The following is an 18,913-nucleotide window of genomic DNA, read 5'->3' as shown; positions in this document are numbered from 1 at the left end:
CTACTACCTGTGTGTGTGGTTTTCCCCGCCCCTTCTCTCCCCCCCGCCTTTCTGCTCTGCGTTCGACCTTCGCCTGTTTCCTATCTCGGAGGGAGCGAGAGAGCCTGCCCTCCTTTCCCTCCCTCCAGCTCCGCCTCCTACTCTCTCAAGCTGGCCAATCAGTGGAAGCAAAATGGGCATGCAGCCGATCAATCAACCCAGCCGGCCTATGCGACGCGCGACTTCCCTTGCCCTTTCCCCGCCCCGGGTTTGCCAATCACAACGGCACGCCGGACTGCCAATACGCGCGCGGGTTTAGACGGCCTGCTTTCTAGAAGAAGTGTGTCCCTTCAGGGCACTCGTACGTTAGGGAACTGCGTCTCGAGGCTTCGCGCAGGCGTGTATGTGCTGTGAGAGATATATAAAGATGGCGGCGCCCGTGGAGGGAAAAAGTCTATAACGTGTTGAGGTGGGTTCATTTCTGTGGTTCTCTCGTCTGTGGTGATAACGTTGCCAGCTGCGTACTCTTCTGGGGAGATCGGCTTCTCTCCCCACCTCCGGTTTCCTTATTTTTTTCCAATTTCTCTCATCCGGAGTCGCTTCTCTTGTTTATTTACAAGGCTGGTATCCCGCTTCATAGCCCAGGGAGGGTCCCAAAACGGAGTGTTATTTTGCTATTATTTAATTATTGCATTTATATCCCACCTTTTCCTCAAAAGAGCTCAAGGTGGTCTTTATAGTTCCTCTTCACATTTCATTCCCATAACAACCCTGTGGTAGGTTAGGCTTGGAGGCAAAAATTGGCCCAAGGTCACCCATGGAGCTTCAAGGCTGAGCTGAGGAGGTGATTTTAACTGGTCGCCTTGGTCCTAGTCCAGCACCAACTACTCCATCACACTGACTCTCATTCATTTCACAACATACAATAATATAACAACCAAAATTGGTTCAGGTAGGTAGCCGTGTTGGTCTGATGCAGTGGGGGGGGGAATTTAAAAATTGTCTAGTAGCACCTTAGAAACCAACTAAGTTTGTTCTGGGTATAAGCTTTCATGTGCATGCACACTTGTGGTGTATCTGAAGAAGTGTGCATGCACACGAAAGCTTATACCCAGAACAAGCTTAGTTGGTCTCTAAGGTGCTACTGGACATTTTTTTTAACCAAAATTGGGTTAGTGTATTATATCTGAGTAAACCTGCTGAAATTAATGGGCATGGCTATCATAGGTCCATTAATTTTTGATGGGCCTTTTCCAAGTATAACTTAGTTTGATTAAACCCAATGTCTAATATTGGGAATAGATATGGATTGGTGGTGTTACATTGCCACCATCATTCAGGTAGCATTTACCCCTCTGCTTTCTTTTTGGTGCTGCTCTCTGGCTTCTGCCTACTAGGAAGCGGAGCCTATTAGGGGTTCTCTGAAGAAGGGGGTTGGGCTGGAATTAGTGGAGTCCCTAAGGTGGTTGGATGGTGTTTGTGGTTGGATGGTAATGGTGTTTTGCATGCCCCCTTCCGGAAACTCCTGCAGCCAAGCTGGTGCCAAAAGACCACATCAGCGAAGCTGAGTGAGGGGTCTTGTCGTCTGAGCAACCCAGGGCCTCCATACACACTACCCAGGCTTGCACCCTGGAGAAGTCACTTACAATTTATAAGCTCAACCTGATTGGTGTAAAATACAAACACTACAGGTTGCCTTTGACAGTGCGAGAGATCATTGTGACCCACTGGTCAGCAACTGCCCGCCTTAAGCTGGGCAACCACCAGTCAATAAAGTGCTGACTTGCCACTGCCTGCCTGCCTCAGTAGGTGCTTGGAGCTCAGAGTATCATTCAACAAGCAGACTGAACTTCTGCACCAGGCAAAAAAAGAAAATAAACAAACCTCTTGCACCTAGCAAGGTGGAATGTCAGGACCATGTCCTGGCTTATCCACCAACCTGTTGCAGGTCAATGACTCACAGAAGATGACCATCATTGACTTTGAGCTGAAAACACAATGGCACTGCCACTCTATAGAAGACCAGACTATCTTCAAATGGCTGCCTCCAAGAGAGGAACTACACCCTTTTTCTCGAAAGGAGGGAATTCAGAAGAACCATGTATTCATGCATAGGCTTTCCAGTGAGGAACACCCTTCTGTCTGTGATAGAACTGCCAACCAAGGGCTCAGAACACTTGTTTTACCTCTGACTCTCAACCACAGTTAACACAGACCTTTCCAAACTGTGTTGCAACACGTTAGTGTGTTGGCTGCAGTGTGTAGGTGTGTCATGCAAATGCTCCCCGACCTCCTCCTGGGGCTAAAAGGGCTACAAATGTGTTAGTTTAACCTATAGTTTGCTAGTAAAACTTAATTACTGTGTCACAAAATGATGCATGTCCAAAAAGGGTGTCACCAACATGAAAAGTTTGGAAAGCTCTGTAGCACCTTGAGTGTCTGTGCTCCCACTATGTCCTCTGTAGGCCTGTGATGGGGGCAAAGTCTTCCCTTGCTGACAGTTAACAGTTGCCAGGCAACAGTTCCCGCTAATGTCCTCTGAGGCAAGGGAGCAGGACTGAGAAGCTTTTTACTTCTTCTCTTGCTTAGCTCATAATTTCCTTTCTTTCTTCATGCACATCCAAATAAAGAAGCCCTTGAGACTCCCTGTGGGTGACCTTGGGCTAGTTGCTCTCTCGTGGACCAACCTACCGCTGTGGGGTTGTGGTGATGGGGAGGGTGGGTGGGTTCCCTAGACCAGATGGATGGGAGGTTACCTGTTTCTAGATTGTAAACCACCCTGTGATCCTTGGATGAAATTTAATAAACAAACATGGAGACCTACAGGTTCTCCATCACTTGGCTAACCTCCAAGTTTCATCAGGAAGCATTACGTGCTGCTGCCCTACAAAATGCTGGGATTATTAAAGTCGAGACCTGTAGCTTCTCAAAAACCAATTGATTTGTAGGATAAAATGTCCATAAGCATGAACCCACTTTATAAAGTCAAACTGGGAGAAATTAAGCTTCATACCGTTCCTGTTCAAAGTGACAAACCTGTTTTCCTGTATTGGGTGGGGAGTATGTGTGCTGCTTATGATCAAATATACTTTTGGGAAATATGACCTTGTTTCCAACTCATTTTTGTTGTTGTTGTTTTCCAACACAAGAAGAATCCTGAAGAGATAGCTATACCAAAGCAATCATAACCCATATCCTCCATTTACAGATACAGTCAATGAAAGCTTTTTCAGACTCTGCTGCTCATTGGAAGGTTGGTATTCTGATTTGAAGCTATCCATTACAATTTGGCTTATCTGAGAAGCAAATTCTGATATTGTGTGTTAGTTGCACATAGAGTAGACCCATTTAAACCAATGGACTTGCCTGTCGATTAATTTCATTGGGTCTGCTTGCAAGTATGACTTGGGTATCTCCAAAAATGCTTTGGTTTACTTTCTGCTCACTTTGTGGACTACTAACTAACTAACTAACTAAAAACTCCTACACCAAGAAGCTTGTGGGACTTATAATTAACTAATGGAACACATTGCATGAGATGTGGTGATGGCTGCTATTTAAATAATAATAATAATGAAATAGCATCAAGCAATTCAGTCCTACACAAGTCCAATTAAGTTCAATGGGAATTATCCCCTAAGAAGATTTGAGGTTTTCTTTTTTTACAATCAAGCGGTGTATAAATTTTATGAAATAAATTATTGCATATGAAGATTCCCATTTCCATATTTTTACTGAGAATGCCTTATTTATTCAGTTTTATGTGTTTGCAATGACCTCAAGAATTCTTGGTTAGGATGCATTCACCTTGCTATTTGTTTTTTCCTGACTGGAAGACAAAAAAATTGTATTTTCTAAAACAGGGATGTGGAACCAGTGGCCCTCCAGTTGTTGTGGGACTGCCATTCCCATCATCTCTAACCCTTGGCCCTGCTGGCTAGGACTGATGGGAGCTGGAGTCCAACATGATCCGGAGGACCACAGACTCCTCATCTCTGCCCTAAAAGGATGCGGAATAGTTACTAAACTAACACCAGGTAGAACAACAAAGAATATTGCAGGCTGACATTCAGACTTTTTAAACACTACAGCTCCCAGTCTCCCATCAGATCCAGCCAGCATGGGCAGTGATCAGTGTGCCACATTGGTTTGCCATTGCCTGCTTTCTGTTGGAAAGAAAACTAAGCCTTTGGTCCACTTCAGCAAGGCAATTAATGTGCTCTTCATGGATGTTCTTAGAGAGCTGCCTTGAATTTTCAGAAAGTTAAGATGCAAGTACTTTAATAAATGCTTAACCGCTTTCTGTTCCGAATAAGCTCTGCTGTTTTTCATTGCCAGGGGCAATAATGCTGAGGAATCTGAGGGGACTCGTTTGTCGGGGATACAAGGTGAGCCCACCCACACATCCCCTTCCGTGAGGGCAACACAAATGTAGCTCCTGGGATATATATATCTAGCTGGAGCTGAATCAAATTTCTGCTGTTCTTTTAGCCTTTTTTTCCTCCCATCTGGAAAAACAGGAACTCTCACTTTTCCTGGCCCAGTGCGTTGCTGCATAATTCAAATAGGTAACGGAAGGATGGTGATTCCTATGGAAACAGCTCCACCTTATGGGCTTTAGCTTTGGAAGCCTCAGTTTTACCCTATGGATGCTTGGGTGTAGGGGCTGCCTTTGGAAGGTTGTCCAGACTCTCAGCCTTAGATGCCTTCGCCACTTTGTTCACCAGCAGAGTTTCCTGGTCCCCATAGGAAAGGTCCCAGCTTCAGTTCCTGACACCTCTCAGTTTAATAAGAGTCCTTCACCTTAATCTTATTTATATACCACCTGTATATAACGTTGAGCTGCCCCCCCCCGGCCATTTTGGTCAGTGGGCAGACATGCCTGGTGGTTAATCCCCTCAAATCAGGTGACCCAACTTCAAAGGAAAGAATCAGGAGTGTGTTCTAAAGTTCCAACCAGGAGCTCCTGAGCGCACCCAATCTCTGCACGGCTTGCTGTCACCACCAATCGGCTGATAGGGGCTTAAACAAGAAATAAATGAGAACCTTAAAAAAAAAAAACCCGCACACATCTATACAAATAAAAGACAGGTCCAGCAGATCCCGCCCCACCAAAAGTGGCCTTAAATACTCTTCAGATTAAGAAGCAACTCTCTTGGAGGCTGCCATCCTCTGCCGGAGGAGACTGCAATGTTTTGCCATATATAAGGTGCTCTTTCTTTCCCTAGCTGGAACATGACTGCTTTTTACAAGCTGGTCCCAGGAACTGGCAAAGCACAGTTGCCATCCAGGATCCCCACTATGCACCAGAAAAGCCCAGAGCAATCTTCCGCACCAGCGAGAATGACCCGGTGAGTTGTTGTCGGGAAGGTGGTAGAAATAGGAGAGAAATGTAAGCAGCTGTCCTAAGGTGGTGGTCTTGGTGATGCATGTGAACTTGGTGACCATACTACTTGAGGGTTCAAGTATAACCTGGGGAAGGGCCGTAGCTCAGTGGTAGAGCATCTGCTTTGCATGCAGAAGGTGCCAGGTTCAATTCCCGGCATCTCCAGGCAGGCCTGGGAATTATCCCCTGTCTGAAACCTTGGAAAGCTACTGCCAATCAATGTAGACATTGCTGAGCTACATGGACCAATGGTCTGACTCAGTATGTTGCTTTGTGCTTCTAGCCCAGCCTTGTGTTTAACAACTTGCCTGGTGGCTGCAGGTGACAAGGAATTCTATGCAGGTGGGTGACTAGGCTGGCAGAGAAGCAACAGAAGTTTGCATCTTTCTTCCCACCCGCTTCATAGAATGCTTTTTTTTTTTTAGCTTACTGAAGACCCTCCTCTGCAGTGAGCATAGAAATGTAGGTTACTCGCCTTTTAGCAGACTAGTAAAATGCTTTTGTACTCTGGTAAATTCAGAACAAAGGAAGCTGACTTATACTAAATCAGACCATTTGTCCCTCTAGCTCAGTGTTGTTTACACTGACTGGCAACAGAGCATCTTCTTTGTCTTGGAGAAAGTCCTAGGTTCAGTCCCTGGCAGCTCTGGTCAATCTATTATTCTTTTATTTATTTAACAGATTTATAAATCACGGGCAGAGGCCATTTAAGTGGAGTACAAGATGAAAGTAGGATAAAACTCACAGCCCCAAATCATTCATCTAAAACTCTAAAAACCCAGGAAATCCATATCTACAAATTTGTGATCAGTGTTCCATAAGTGACTGGGCCATGCATCAAGGGAAGCCGCCTTGAATAAAAATATCTTCAGTAGGCGCTTAAGCATCATGACATTAGACACCTGTCCGATTTTGCTTGGTCAGTTATTCCAGAGGGCTGGGGCTGCAGCACTAAAAGGCCAGATTCCAGTGCAAGTTAAGCACATTCCTGGGGACCATGGCAGTGCCACATCCAAGAGGAGCACAGTTGCTGGGCAGGGATGGTTAAATGGCTAATGGGAAAGACCCTTCTCTGCTTGACTTCATGGAGAGCCACTGGTGATCTGAGCAGATGTTCATATATGTTCATTAGATATTCATAGAGAAAGACAGTGACGTTGGGGGCACTTCTGGGCATTTCCCCAGCCTTGAAACCACAGCTCCCATTATTCCCAGCTGTTCTCCATGCTGGATGGGACTGATGGGAGTTGGAGTCAAAGGGCATCCAGAGGGCTGCAGACTCTCCATTCCTGTGCTAGAGCTCACCCTGCATGTTGTTATTGTAATAATAATGAACTCCAGTTTTAATTACTATGTAACATGTCATTTGTTGTGAAATGATGTTTACCTAGGAAACCTTTTAAAGAATTCCCATTTGTTAACCATCATTGTCAACCGATTGATTGACTGCATATAATTCTGCTTTGCAAGTCTTCTTATAAGGCAACTTTGAATGTCAGCTAAGAATCCCCACCTGATTGATCAGTGTTGAGCACAAATATGATTCCTCTCTATACAGACACCACTTTATATGCTGAAGTCGCACCTCTTCACCCTAGCCTTTGACAACTTATAGGTACATATTTAACGCCTGCCCTATTTATCTGATGTAAATCGTATTAACTGATTTTTAAGATAGTATTTTTGCATTGCTGTAACTCACCCTGGGAAGGGTGCGTAAGCAAGCTGTTGTAACTCTTCTTCCCTGTGACTTTTAGGTGAAGAGTGGGTAAAAAAGCTATTATTATTAGTATTAGTATTATTATTCCCTGGGGACATGTGTTGAAGAGTGCATAAGGAAGCTAATCATCGTCAGCGTTTGATAGCAGAAATAGCTGTGCTAGTATTGCAGCTGCTAAGCTGTACTGTTGTTGTTTTTTTAATGCAGATGAAAAAGAACGGTGGGCTGTGTGTTCTGATAACAGACAAATGCCCAACATAACAGGCTATCGCTTCTGTCATTGCAGCAGCAACAGCAAAAAAGAGACCAATCAACATTTAAACAAAATAACTCAGGAGGCTGCTGGTGGGGGCTCCTTCCTTTTTCACAAGCTCAAACCTGCCTTGGTTTCTCCTTTCCCGCCCCCTGCCAGCGGCACAAAAAAATTGTTTGGGTAAATCGGCCTCTGGAGGTGCTTTACTGTGCCCGCTGGGAGCCTTTTGACTGCCGATTCTTCTGGGGTCTCCATGGAAACGGCAACAGGCAGGCGGACCCCGTCACGTGACAGTCCCCCACCACCACCACCACCACCGCCAAGCATCAGTGCCGAAAATGCCCAGATGGCAAAGGGATTGCCTTTGCCCTCTCAAGTCTGGGTGGCTGTTGCCAGGCAACTGGCCTCTGGGCTTATTTGTTCAACAGCAACATACACAATCTGGGCTCAGGCGCCAGAAGCTGAAAGCAGACTCAAGAATGTCACCTTCCTCCAACACCTCCTGCCGTCCTTCCCGCCCACCGCCCACCTGCATTCCCAGTTCAGCACCTGATTGCTTGAACTGCAAGGTTCAGAAGAACTCAGGGAGTTCTGCTTTGGCGTGGTGTTTTCCCTGTGGAATTTAGCCTTTGGAGAATCTTCAGGCTTTCATTTAAAACAGGGATCAGGGAGCCCTTTTTCTTCCAGCCCAGGGGCCATATTCCCTTCCGGGCAATTTTCTGGGGGCCACATTCCAATGGTAGGTGGGGCCAGAGACAAAAGTGGGTGGAGCAATGGGTGTGATTTATTTTATTTTATTATTTTTGTACAGTGGGCTGGTTTCTACACAGAGATACACACTCCTCTAGCAGAGCATGGAAGAGGCATGGCCAGGGTATAAGGAAACATTCCAGCCAGGCAAGAACACCAAAGGAGGGTACAAACAGGGCCGATGAGAGGTGTGCCCAGAGCGTCTTAGAGGGCCCCTGGACTTGGGGTTCCTCATCCTTGATGGCTTCTGGGAACCCCAGTAGCAGAACTCGAAAGACAACAGCCCTTTTCTCTTGTTCAATCCCAGCATCTGGTTTCGGGGGTACACTGCCCCTGGACCTGGAGGCTCCATTTAGCTATTTATACTGTACCACGCTGCACACAGTATCTGTGGTGCCACCCCCCCCCCCAGCGAACAGAAGCAAAAAGAAATTTCTCAATATTTGTGCAATGTTTGCAGAGTGAGATCTAAGTGGTGATAGCTTTTCTGACTTTGGGCTCAGCTTTTTTTTGGAATCTTTGAGGCCTGGGACCAAGCTTTTTCCTCTACCCTTGCAAGTGGGCCAGGTGAAACACGAAGAAATGTGGCCCTGGTGCCGAAAAAGTTTCCCCGCCCACCGATTTGCAGCACCTGCTGTTCAAAATCCAGCAAAGAAGCCGCTCCCGTGAGTTGGCATCTTGATATGCCAACCCCCGGTCACTTCCACAGGAAGCTGCCATCAGACCGTGTTGGAGCCTTAGTTCCTCTAACTCAAGATTGTCTACACAGTGACTGGCAAGGGCTTTCTAGGGTTTCAGGCAGGGGAGATGCTGGTGATTGCACCTGGGAGCTCCTGTCACCCTCCAAAGAGGGCCAGAGGAAGAGCAGATCATGGGAACATAGGGAGCTGCCTTCTACTGAGGGATAATCATAATCTTCTACCTTGCCTGGCAGCAGCTGTCCCAAAATTTCACACAGGAGGGAGTCTTTCCCAGCCCTCCCAGGAGGTGCCGGGGATTGAACATGGCACCTTCGGCATGCAAAGCAGGTGCTGTACCCACGGAGCTACAGTCGCACTTGGTTGTTTGATGCATTGTGTGTGCTTCCCTCCACCCTCCCAATACTGCAGGCCAATCACACGGAAGAGCACATGGGACAATATTACACGCTCCCTCTCCAGGAAGTGAAGAAGGTGTTTCCTCACGGACTCCCACCACGCTTCAAGTTACAGGTGATGTGTCTTCCTTGCAGGTCTAAAGACGGAGGGGAGAGCAGCAAGGCAGGATGGGACAAAAATATTGGGTCCCAGTCTGAATTAAAGTCCTCCCTCTCTGCTTTGAATGCAGCTGTACGTAGCTCTTCTCTGTCTCAGCAATAATAATAATCATTTTCTTTCTGGTACCCCACCTGTTGCCCCTGCCACTCTGGGCAGCTTCCAACAAAATATAAAAACACAGTGAGACACCTCACTGCTTCATTGTTGTTGTTTTTTGTTCGCGACAGATGCAAACCTTTGGCGAAGCCTGTTTCATGGTGAGGGAACCCGCTCTCGAACTCCTCAGCTGCTTAAAACGAACCAACTTTGCTCATCCAGCCATTCGATACGTCGTCTGTATCCTGTGAATCAGGGTAGCACTCGTTCTCCTGAGATCACCCTGCAGTTAGGCATTCTGGTATCAGGCAAGTTCTTGTCCTCATGAAACGGTACAGTGTGAGCAGAGTGCCTGATCATTGCATTTAAGCAAGAGAAAACGGGGGTGAGAAGACAGTCAGTGAAAAGAGGCTCAAGTGGCCTTGGTTGGCAAGGGCAAAACCTAGGCATTTTGGGAAAGGCGCAGCCAAGGATTTGGACCCAAATCTCCCTAGCCTTGTGTCTCCTTTGCACATTTACCCAGTCTCCACCTTCATTCATGAGGACTAGAAACTTCCCTAAAAATTAGGAGGCCACATTCCTTCCTGGACAACCTTCCAGGAGCTGCATGCTTGTGGTGGGCGGAGCAACAAATGTAAATTTTACCTTCGTACTGTAGGCTGCTTTCTACATACCCTCTCAAACCCATTTGTCTTCCGTGCAGGCAAAGCAAAGAAGTGTGATCACAATTCGCAGACATGTTTTAGCCAGGCAAAAACACTCAAGGACAGTGGGAAGCGGGGCTTGTGAGGGGTGCACCTAGGTGGAGGGGGTGTGGTCAGAGGAGAATCCCACAGGCCAGACAGAGACACCTGGAGGGCCGCATTTGACCCTCGGGCCTGTGATACCCCACCCTGTTGTTGTTGTTTTTAAAGGTAAAATTCCTTCTCAACTTTTGTTTGTGTTGCTGTTTGTACACTTGCCTATTCATTGCCCAACAGGGCAACCCTTAATTCTTACTTGAGTCACGAAGCAGTGGCAGGTATGAGGGTGGGTGCATGGATCCATATGTTCTCCTTAGCAGCTTTTATTTGAAGACGGCGAAAAGACGACAGGGAAGACCATGGCCCTCTGCCACGCCATCCACTACTGTGCGAGGCAGGACTGGCTCATCCTGCATATTCCAGATGGTAAGGACCAAGGGGTCTTCTTTGTGCCTGCCAGTCTGTATCCTGGCCTACAGCCAGAGCCTCTAACAAGCATCGTTGAAGCTGCATCACACTTTAGCATTTGTGTGTTCCCCAATGGCTCTCTCCATCCCCGCTGCCTCGATTCCAACCCCCCTCTTTTCTAATGAGTGTTCTTAATGTTGTCCTTTTGTCGCCGGTTGCCAGGGAAGGCCTGCTGTGAGGCACAAATGGCAGCGCATAAATATTTTGAAAGGGTGCTTTTTGGTTCAGATTGTAAGGGGAAGAGCTTCTGCTCAGTGGTGAAACAACTGCTTTGCAGCTGAATGCCCTGGGTTAAGTCCCCAGTGGCATCTCCAGGTAGGGGTGGGAGTGTCCCCTGTCTGGAACCCTGGAGAACTGCTGCCAGTCAGTGTAGGTAATGCTGAGCTAGATTGACCCAATGGCAGAATGCAGCTTCTTTGTTAAATCAGCCCTTCACCCAGAACCACGAGGACTGGACTGCTACTTTATCTTGACGGGGAGGGCCATAGCTCAGGGGCAGAGCATCTGCTTTGCATGCAATAGGTCCCAGGTTCAATCCCCAGCATCTCCGGTAAGGGCTAGGAGAGGCTTCCTGCCTTTCCACCCCTGTCTAACACACATATCCCAACCCATCAGGGAGCATTTATTAGATGCAGTTACAGTGGTATAAAAATAGGGATGGGTCATAACTTATCTGTTAGCCACTGCAAGAACAACCATTCCCAGGACATGGAAATCATTGCAATTATTTACTATGGATCAATGGTGTATGGTGCAATTTGGCAAACAGCATTGTCGGCAGAAAAATTAAAAGTAGCAAGAAAGAAAAGAAACACGACAATTTTCATGCAGTAACTTTATTAATTATATGAATAACAAGCCATCTAGCAGAACAGTACCCATGGTGTATAGCACACAGTTTGGCATGCATTTTAATTTTCCCTTTCCTCCCTATAATTTCCTATAAAGCCCCATAAAATAAATGCTCATTGACGCAAAATAATGATCAACAATCTAAGTATATACGTTGTTATTATTATAGTTCATTTCACATCTGTAAAAATTATGATGTATATACTTTGACTCAACTTTGTCAATATATTGAGAGGCATTTATTTGAGCATGTACTGCTGTTTTATTCTGACTCTCATTTTATGTAACTGTTGTATTTCTTATGTCCAAATGAAATAAAAAATAAAACAGGAATGGGGAGCCATGTTGTTGGTCTCCATCTCCCGTCAGCCCCAACCAACATGGCCAATGATCAAGGGTGATGGGAGTTGTAGTCCAGTATTACCCTTGAAGGAGCCACTAGGTTCCCCCATCCCTGCCTTAAGGCTCCTGGCTGAAGCTGTGAAACCAGTGCTGTTGTTCGGACTGTGAAATGAGCATAGCGCAAGCTCGCTGCCCATGGCCCTGCCTCTTCCTCTTCACACTACAGCTCACCTCTGGGTAAAGAATTGCAAAGAACTCCTGCCCTCTTCCTACAACAAGGACCGCCTTGACCAGCCTCTGGAAGCCACGACTTGGCTGAAGAACTTCAAAATCACCAACGAGCGCTTATTGAAAGAGGTCAGTGGCAATGATGGCTGGTGCGGTCGGCGGGGGGGGGGCGGTACTTAGGGGTTGGCTATGTTGTTACTTCTGTCCATTTCTGAATGTCTTGATTAGCTCCTGAATTGTGGCTCCTGCACTCGGTGTCTGCAGCCAAGCCTGTACCGTTACTTGGCTAAATAAAAGATCTTTCTTACCCACACATAAAAGTCTCCATCTGCATGTGCTGGACCCTGCCCACTTGCATGCCTGTCCTAGAAAAAAAGTTGTTATCTTGTGTCACAATATAGTGGGTGTCCTTTCCTTATTATCTGGCGAATATGAGTACGTAGCCTATCGAGTTTCACTGTTTGCCATGGCAGTGAAGACAATCCAAGTGAGAATCTTGAACCAGTCATCTACAAAATGGAACATCTTCAACTGCCTGCCTGCATGGGATACTCCTGTGGCAGGGGAGGGCCCATGGGAGGGGGGGGGTGGAAAGAAGGTGGAAAATTTGTTTATGAAAGTGTTTCTTTTATATATGTTTTTTTTTGTAATCTGTAAAATCAATAAAAATTATATTATAAAAAAAGAGAGAATCTTGAACCAGACAACCGCGGCTTGTAAAGGCAGCTCTTCAATCTGAGCAAGCGGAATCTCAGGGTAACCCCGGGAAGTGTTAAGGTTTATTGGCTTGTAGCCACTGATAGCCTTATCCTCCATGAATTTGTCTAATCCTATAAGAAAATGAGAAGAGCCTGCTGGATCTGGCTAAAGGCCCATCTAGTCCAGCATCCTGTTCTCACAGCAGATAACCAGGTGCCCCAGTGGGAAGCCTGCAGGTAGGAACTGATTGCAACAGCAACTCTCTCCACTTGGGATTCCCAGCAGCTGGTATTCAGAGGCACTGCTGCCTCAGCGCTGCAAGTGGAACATAGCCATCAGGACTAGTAGCCATTGAGAGCCTTATTCTGCAGAAGTGTGTCTGGCACCTTCATTGTATAGCTTCCCATGAATGCTAAGAAACACCTCTTTACCCTGGCTTTTGACACTTTAGGTATATTATTATTATTATTATTATTTTTTATTATTAACGGACAATGAGGTCCAGCTCCGAGGGCTTTCTGACGGTTCCCTCACTGTGAGAAGCAAAGTTACAGGGAACCAGGCAGAGGGCCTTCTCGGTAGTGGCACCCACTCTGTGGAACACCAATCAGATGTCAAGGAAATAAACAACTATCTGACTTTTAGAAGACATTTGAAGGCAGCCCTGTTTAGGGAAGCTCTTAATATTTGATGAATTATTGTATTTTTGATATTTTGCTGAAAACCGCCCGGAATGGCTGGGGAAACCCAGCCAGATCGGTGGGGTATAAATAATAATAATAATTATTGACTATTCTCTGTGAATTTGTCTAATCCTCTTTTAAAGGCATCCAGTTTAGTAGCTACCGTCTCTGCCTCTCGTGGGAGCAAAATTCCCTTCTTAACCTATCATCTTTGCACACTGCAGATCAAAACGCAGCAGAAGTATATGTGGGGCAAAAGAGACAGCACCGAGGAAGGCCGGCCCCTAATAGAAGTGGTGGAGCAGGTAAGGAAACGGACGCTCCGCCCTAGATCACTGGGGAGTTGGGCAATGGGGCTAGGGTGTGGGGAGGAAGCATGGTCTAATTGTTGGGCAATAATACGCACCAACCGAGTGGCAACAGCGGCAGGGTCGACGAAATAACAAAGTCGTCTTCAGTATCTTTGCTTTTATTTACAATTATATACAACACACTCCTCTACTCTATTCATCTCATTTCACAATCCATCACCACCACACCCATGAACCATATGAGTAGCTTAAATACAGAATTCAAAATAGTCAATTACCCAATCACATTACAGTAAGCAAACTCTACCTTCAATTATTCAAATTAGCAAAAGCTCACAAGTGTGCTTCCATTCAGATCAGGGCTACAAACACACATCTCTGAGTAGCACCATTGACCATATCAACCTTAAAGAAAAACCTAACACTAATGTAACAAGGGTGGGGAAACCTCCAGCCCCCAGCAGCCAAATGAAGGCCTTCAAGCCTCTGCATCTGGCCACACCTGCTCTCTCCAGGCCACGCCTCTCCAGGCTTTGCCCCCTCCTCAAGCGCTTTTGCCTGCCTGGAATGCATCCTTGAGGTTCCCCAGTACCCCCAATGGAGGATAGGGAGGGATGTGTGAGGAAACTGACCTCCTGTGCAAAATTAACATTCCTGGCTCCACCCACTTTTGCCACTGGCCCCACCCGCCTGTCCCCAGGAGGGAATGCGGCCCTCAGGCTGAGAGAGGTCCCTGTCTCACACCCAGTCTAGTCCGTTGTCTGTGAGCAAGGAAGCTGCAGAGGGGGGAGAACTGGGGGCGGGTGGGCATGGCAGTCACAGCTGCTAGGCAGTGTGGTATAGAGTGTCCGACTAGGGCCTGGGAGATCAGGGTTCGAATCCTCACTCAGTCAGAAGTCACTGCAAGAAGCGAAGTTACAGGGAACCAGGCAGAGGGCCTTCTCGGTAGTGGTGCCTGCCCTGTGGAACACCCTCCCATCAGATGTCAAGGCAATAAGCAACTATCTTACTTTTAAAGACAGTTTAAAGGCAGACCTGTTTAGGGACGTTTTTAATGTTTAATGCTGTATCGTGTTTTTAATATTTGTTGGGAGCCGCCCAGAGTGGCTGGGGAAACCCAGCCAGATGGGCGGGGTATAAGAATAGTAATTATTATTATTATTATTATTATTATTATTATTATTATTATTATTATGTGTGACCTTGGGCTGCCTCTCAGCTTAACTCACTTCACAGGGTTGTTGTGGAGATGAAATGAGGATGGGGAGAACCATGTATGCCACACGGAGCTCCCTGGAGGAGGAAAAAAGTGAAATAAATGAACAGGATGGGGCTGCAAGCCCCCGGGATCTCACATCTCTTTCTCTCCCTCCCTACTTTTTAGGGTTTAACTCGGGTGAAAATTGCCAGCGACGTAGTGGGGGTGGTCTTCAAAGAGCTGAAGCAGCAATGCCCAGAGGGGTCCTTCAGGCTGCTAGTGGCGGTGGACGGGATCAACGCCCTTTGGGGAAGCACAACACTGAAGAAACAAGACAAGAGCAATGTATGGCATCTAAGCTGTGGAGGAGCGGCAGGGGTGGGGGAGGCTGCCTCATAGCCTAAAACATGGGGGGAAGGGGGAAGCTGAAAGGTACTATTGGGTTTTATGCCCAATGTATATTGGATTTTCTGTCTACAGTTTTCTGTTTTGCCCATAGGTCTCCCCAGAGGAGCTGACGCTGGTCCACAACCTGAGGAAGATGGTGACCAACGACTGGGTGAGGAGGAGGCTGGAGGTCCATTCTTTCCCCAGTAGAAATCCAATGACTTGATAAAGCTGTTTGGGAGATGCTCCCAGACCGGCCAAGCTACATAGGCAGCGCTGTGGTTTGCACGTAGTGCTTAACCGTGGTTTGCTTCAGCCAGGCGCTCCAGCTCACCAACCAGATTTGAGCTGGTTATGGAAGTGGGGTAGCAGTCACTGGGGCCAGGCAGATTTCTGGAGATACAGACCACTGTATTTTGCCCCTTGCTTGCCTACCACATACGAGTCATTTTGTTGTCACAGGGACAATTGCAGTTGACATGCAGCTATGTGTGAATGCTTGGGGCTGGTTTTATGGCGTTGAATACAGTGTCTCTGCTACCTAGAGGAAATCCATCCAACGTTAAGTTGGATATGTATGGCCAATGATCACGTATATGGGAGCTGCATCTCAACAAGATTCTTGAACTACAGTTCCCATCAGCCCCAGGCAGCGCAGCCAGCGGTCAGGGATGATGGGAGCTGTAGTCCAGCAACATCTGGAGGGCCACAGGTTCCCTGTCCCTGATCTAGAGGGTCACACACGTTCCACATCTCCAACCCTGCTTCTGTCACCAAGCTGAGTAACCCACAGTGGGATCCTTGCCTCCATGCAGCCGTTGATGGAGAAAGGAAACTTTCCCAGAAGGAATACTTTGCATGGGTAGGTGGTTGGTTTGATTGATCTCTTATCACATTTGTATGCCAGTTTTCGTTCACATGAATCACAACGACAATCACAAACACAACATAAATCATACAGAATAATCAACAGATCATTGGTAGAACAATTATAACTTATTTTAAAAAACCTCTATTAACAACTGAAAAAATAAGCTAAACAGCAAAGGGGCAACAAAAGCCATATAGGGTTCACCAAGTACTGCAGCATCTATAATGTATAAAACAACATTAACAACAACTAGCACCCAAAAAATAAACCAAGCACTGTTGTATTCATACACTCTTCCCATGACTTGAAATCTTCTACTCTATTTAGTTCATTAAAATACATAGGCAAATAATGCCCGTGACAGTAACTCCATTCTGAAGGCTCCTAGGGCTGGAGGTGGGGCAGCATAGATGAAACCAACCACTTCATGATGGCAAACAGAGTTTTTCTCTTTCCCCCCCCCCCCCGCCCCGCTCTTCCTCTGGAAACATCTCCCTCATGAAGGCTCCTTGGGCTGGAGGGTGGGGCAAGGGATGTGGAAAAAGCCATTGCCTGATGGCTAACAGAAAGTCTCTCTCCTCACCAGAGGAGAACAGGATTGCCTCTTCTGATGTGCTGTTTTTTTCTCTTTCTTTGTGTGGTTTCTTTCCTTTTTTTTATAAAGACTGGTGGAGCCATCGTGACAACCCTCAGCCAGACAGGCGCGCTGTTCCAACCCCGCAAAGCTTACAGGCCCCACGAATTGCTAGGAAAGGTGAGTCTGGCCATGGGATGCTGCCAGTACTGAGTTGGCCATGCTGGTGGGGGCTGGTGGGAGATGGAGCCCAGCCAGATCTGAAGGGGCCACGGGTTCCTTATCCCTGATCTACAGCTTCAAAGCAGAAGCTGTAGTGCTTTTAACGTTCCGTACAGCATCTAGAACAGGGATGAAGAACCTGCAGGGCCCTCCAGGTGCTGTTGGACTCCACCTCAATGAGCATCTGCCAGTATGGCCAATGGTCAGGGATGATGGGAGCTGAAGTCCAGCAGCATCCGAAGGCCCACATGTGCCCCCCCCCCAATCCCATGCCTAGGACTTTTTATTGCTATGCAATTCTGCCTCATTTTGATTTGAAGGGATTCTCCCCAAACTCACCACCCTGCTATGCCCCCAAGACTCTTGGGTAAGCGGAGGGAAACAGAATTGTCAGATCTTTGCTCTTCCTGTTCTGCCCCTTTTGCTTCCCCCCCCCCCAGGAGGGTTTTGATGTTCTGGACCCCTTCATCCCCATCCGTGTTCTCAACTACAATGACCGGGAGTTTGAGAGCTGCTACCAGTACTACCTGGAGCGCAAGTGGCTTCAGCATGAAAAAGGTGAGTCACGGAAGGGAGAGCTGAGCAAAGGATGGGAAGATAGAGAGCAGGTTGTGTAGAAACTAGCCTGGATTTTTTTTGGCAGAGGTGCAATTTACATTCCTTGTTCTGCCCACCTTTGCCTCTGGTCCAACTGCCACCAGCATGCGGATCCCAAAAGGTTGCAGAGAAGGGAATGTTTGCCGGGACCCCTTCATCCCCATTCATCATTCCCCCAGCCTTGTTCTAACTAGATAATTGGGAAGAACAGAGAGGAGATGAAGCAACAAAACTGGAAGAAGTGTAGCTTCTGCATGTTCTGCTACCTTGGAAGAGGGTTGTGTGTACATAACAAGCTGCAACCATTCTGACATAAACTCTCTTCGTTTCCCCCCCCCTACTTCTTTTGCATTTGAAATCAAACTCTCTTCACGCTGCTGCACCAGCCAGCACAGATGAAGGCCGCAAGGAGCTTCGCTTTCTCAGTGGGCAGAACCCTGGACTGCTTGACCAAATCAGCTCCTTCTTGTGACATTGTGTCCCTCCTCCCCACCTCCATCCCAAAAACATTGGCGTCACAGCCCAAGAAACTCCTTCCTGTTCAATAAAAAACCAAACAGAAAGCCACTTTTGTTTTAGCATGCTCTCTCTGTGTACTCATGTATAGGGTTAGGAAAGGGGGAGGGGGTATTTCTTGCTGCAGCGATATGACAGGTTGGGGAAACCTATGGCCCTCCCGGGGTTCTTGGACTCCAGCTCCCATCAGCCTCAGCTAGCATGGCAAATGGTTAAGGATGATGGTAGTTAAGAGTGAAAGTTTGGTTAAGTGGAGATGGGTTTTTCTCTCAGTTGGAATGAAGCTGCTCATAAGATGGAAAAGTGGATCAGTTCAGGATTGTAGCATTAAGTTTGATGAGGTGACACAGAAAACCACAGCACCAAATACGCTCTTCTTAACTCAGACCTTATTTTGTGTAAAATCCATTTATTTTTAATACTTTTAGAAGTGTGGCCTCGTGTGTTAAGTCAGCATATAATTGAGTGCTGAAATTGAGATGGGAGGGTGTCTAGGACATTGAGCCAAGCTGTGTAAATTTAAAGCACCCCCCCAAAAAAAAGAACCCAGGGTGCTGGGAATTACAGCTTTATGAGGGGTAAACAGCAGTTGCCAGGGCAACTGGGGCGAGGGAATGTGCTTTAAATATATGGTGTGTATACAGCCCTGGATTCAACTTTGCTGCAACCTGTGGGGTGTTTTAGAAGGGGATTTTATTTTTTTGATCAGGAAATCCAAGCCAACATTGCCATCTTTTACCTGCACTATCCACGGTGTGTGCTACATTGAGGGCTCTAATAAG

General features: G+C 46.9%; 1 protein-coding gene across 2 annotated transcripts; it reads left to right on the top strand.

The window, feature by feature from the left end:
- The first annotated feature begins 395 nt into the window (after positions 1-395).
- On the top strand, positions 396-18,182 carry DAP3 (death associated protein 3). Of its 2 annotated transcripts, XM_088660159.1 has the most exons (15): positions 396-448; positions 3,188-3,232; positions 3,843-4,016; positions 4,318-4,367; positions 5,208-5,330; positions 9,198-9,299; positions 9,572-9,680; positions 10,517-10,609; positions 12,072-12,202; positions 13,680-13,760; positions 15,151-15,309; positions 15,464-15,523; positions 16,887-16,976; positions 17,459-17,576; positions 18,002-18,182. In XM_088660159.1, exons 3-15 carry the CDS (start codon positions 3,845-3,847, stop codon positions 18,085-18,087), a joined length of 1,374 nt encoding a protein of 457 aa, XP_088516285.1. In that variant the 5' UTR covers positions 396-448; positions 3,188-3,232; positions 3,843-3,844; the 3' UTR covers positions 18,088-18,182. The 2 variants fall into 2 exon arrangements, with proteins under 2 accessions (XP_088516285.1, XP_034954805.1); XM_035098914.3 differs by lacking the exon at positions 3,843-4,016.
- Positions 18,183-18,913: the final 731 nt, after the last annotated feature.

The sequence above is a fragment of the Zootoca vivipara genome, chromosome 16 (genome assembly GCF_965207765.1).
Source record: "Zootoca vivipara chromosome 16, rZooViv2.hap1.1, whole genome shotgun sequence".
NCBI lineage: Eukaryota > Metazoa > Chordata > Lepidosauria > Squamata > Lacertidae > Zootoca > Zootoca vivipara.
The sequence above is the reverse complement of the archived record's forward strand: the minus strand, read 5'-3'. Positions and strand labels throughout refer to the sequence as shown.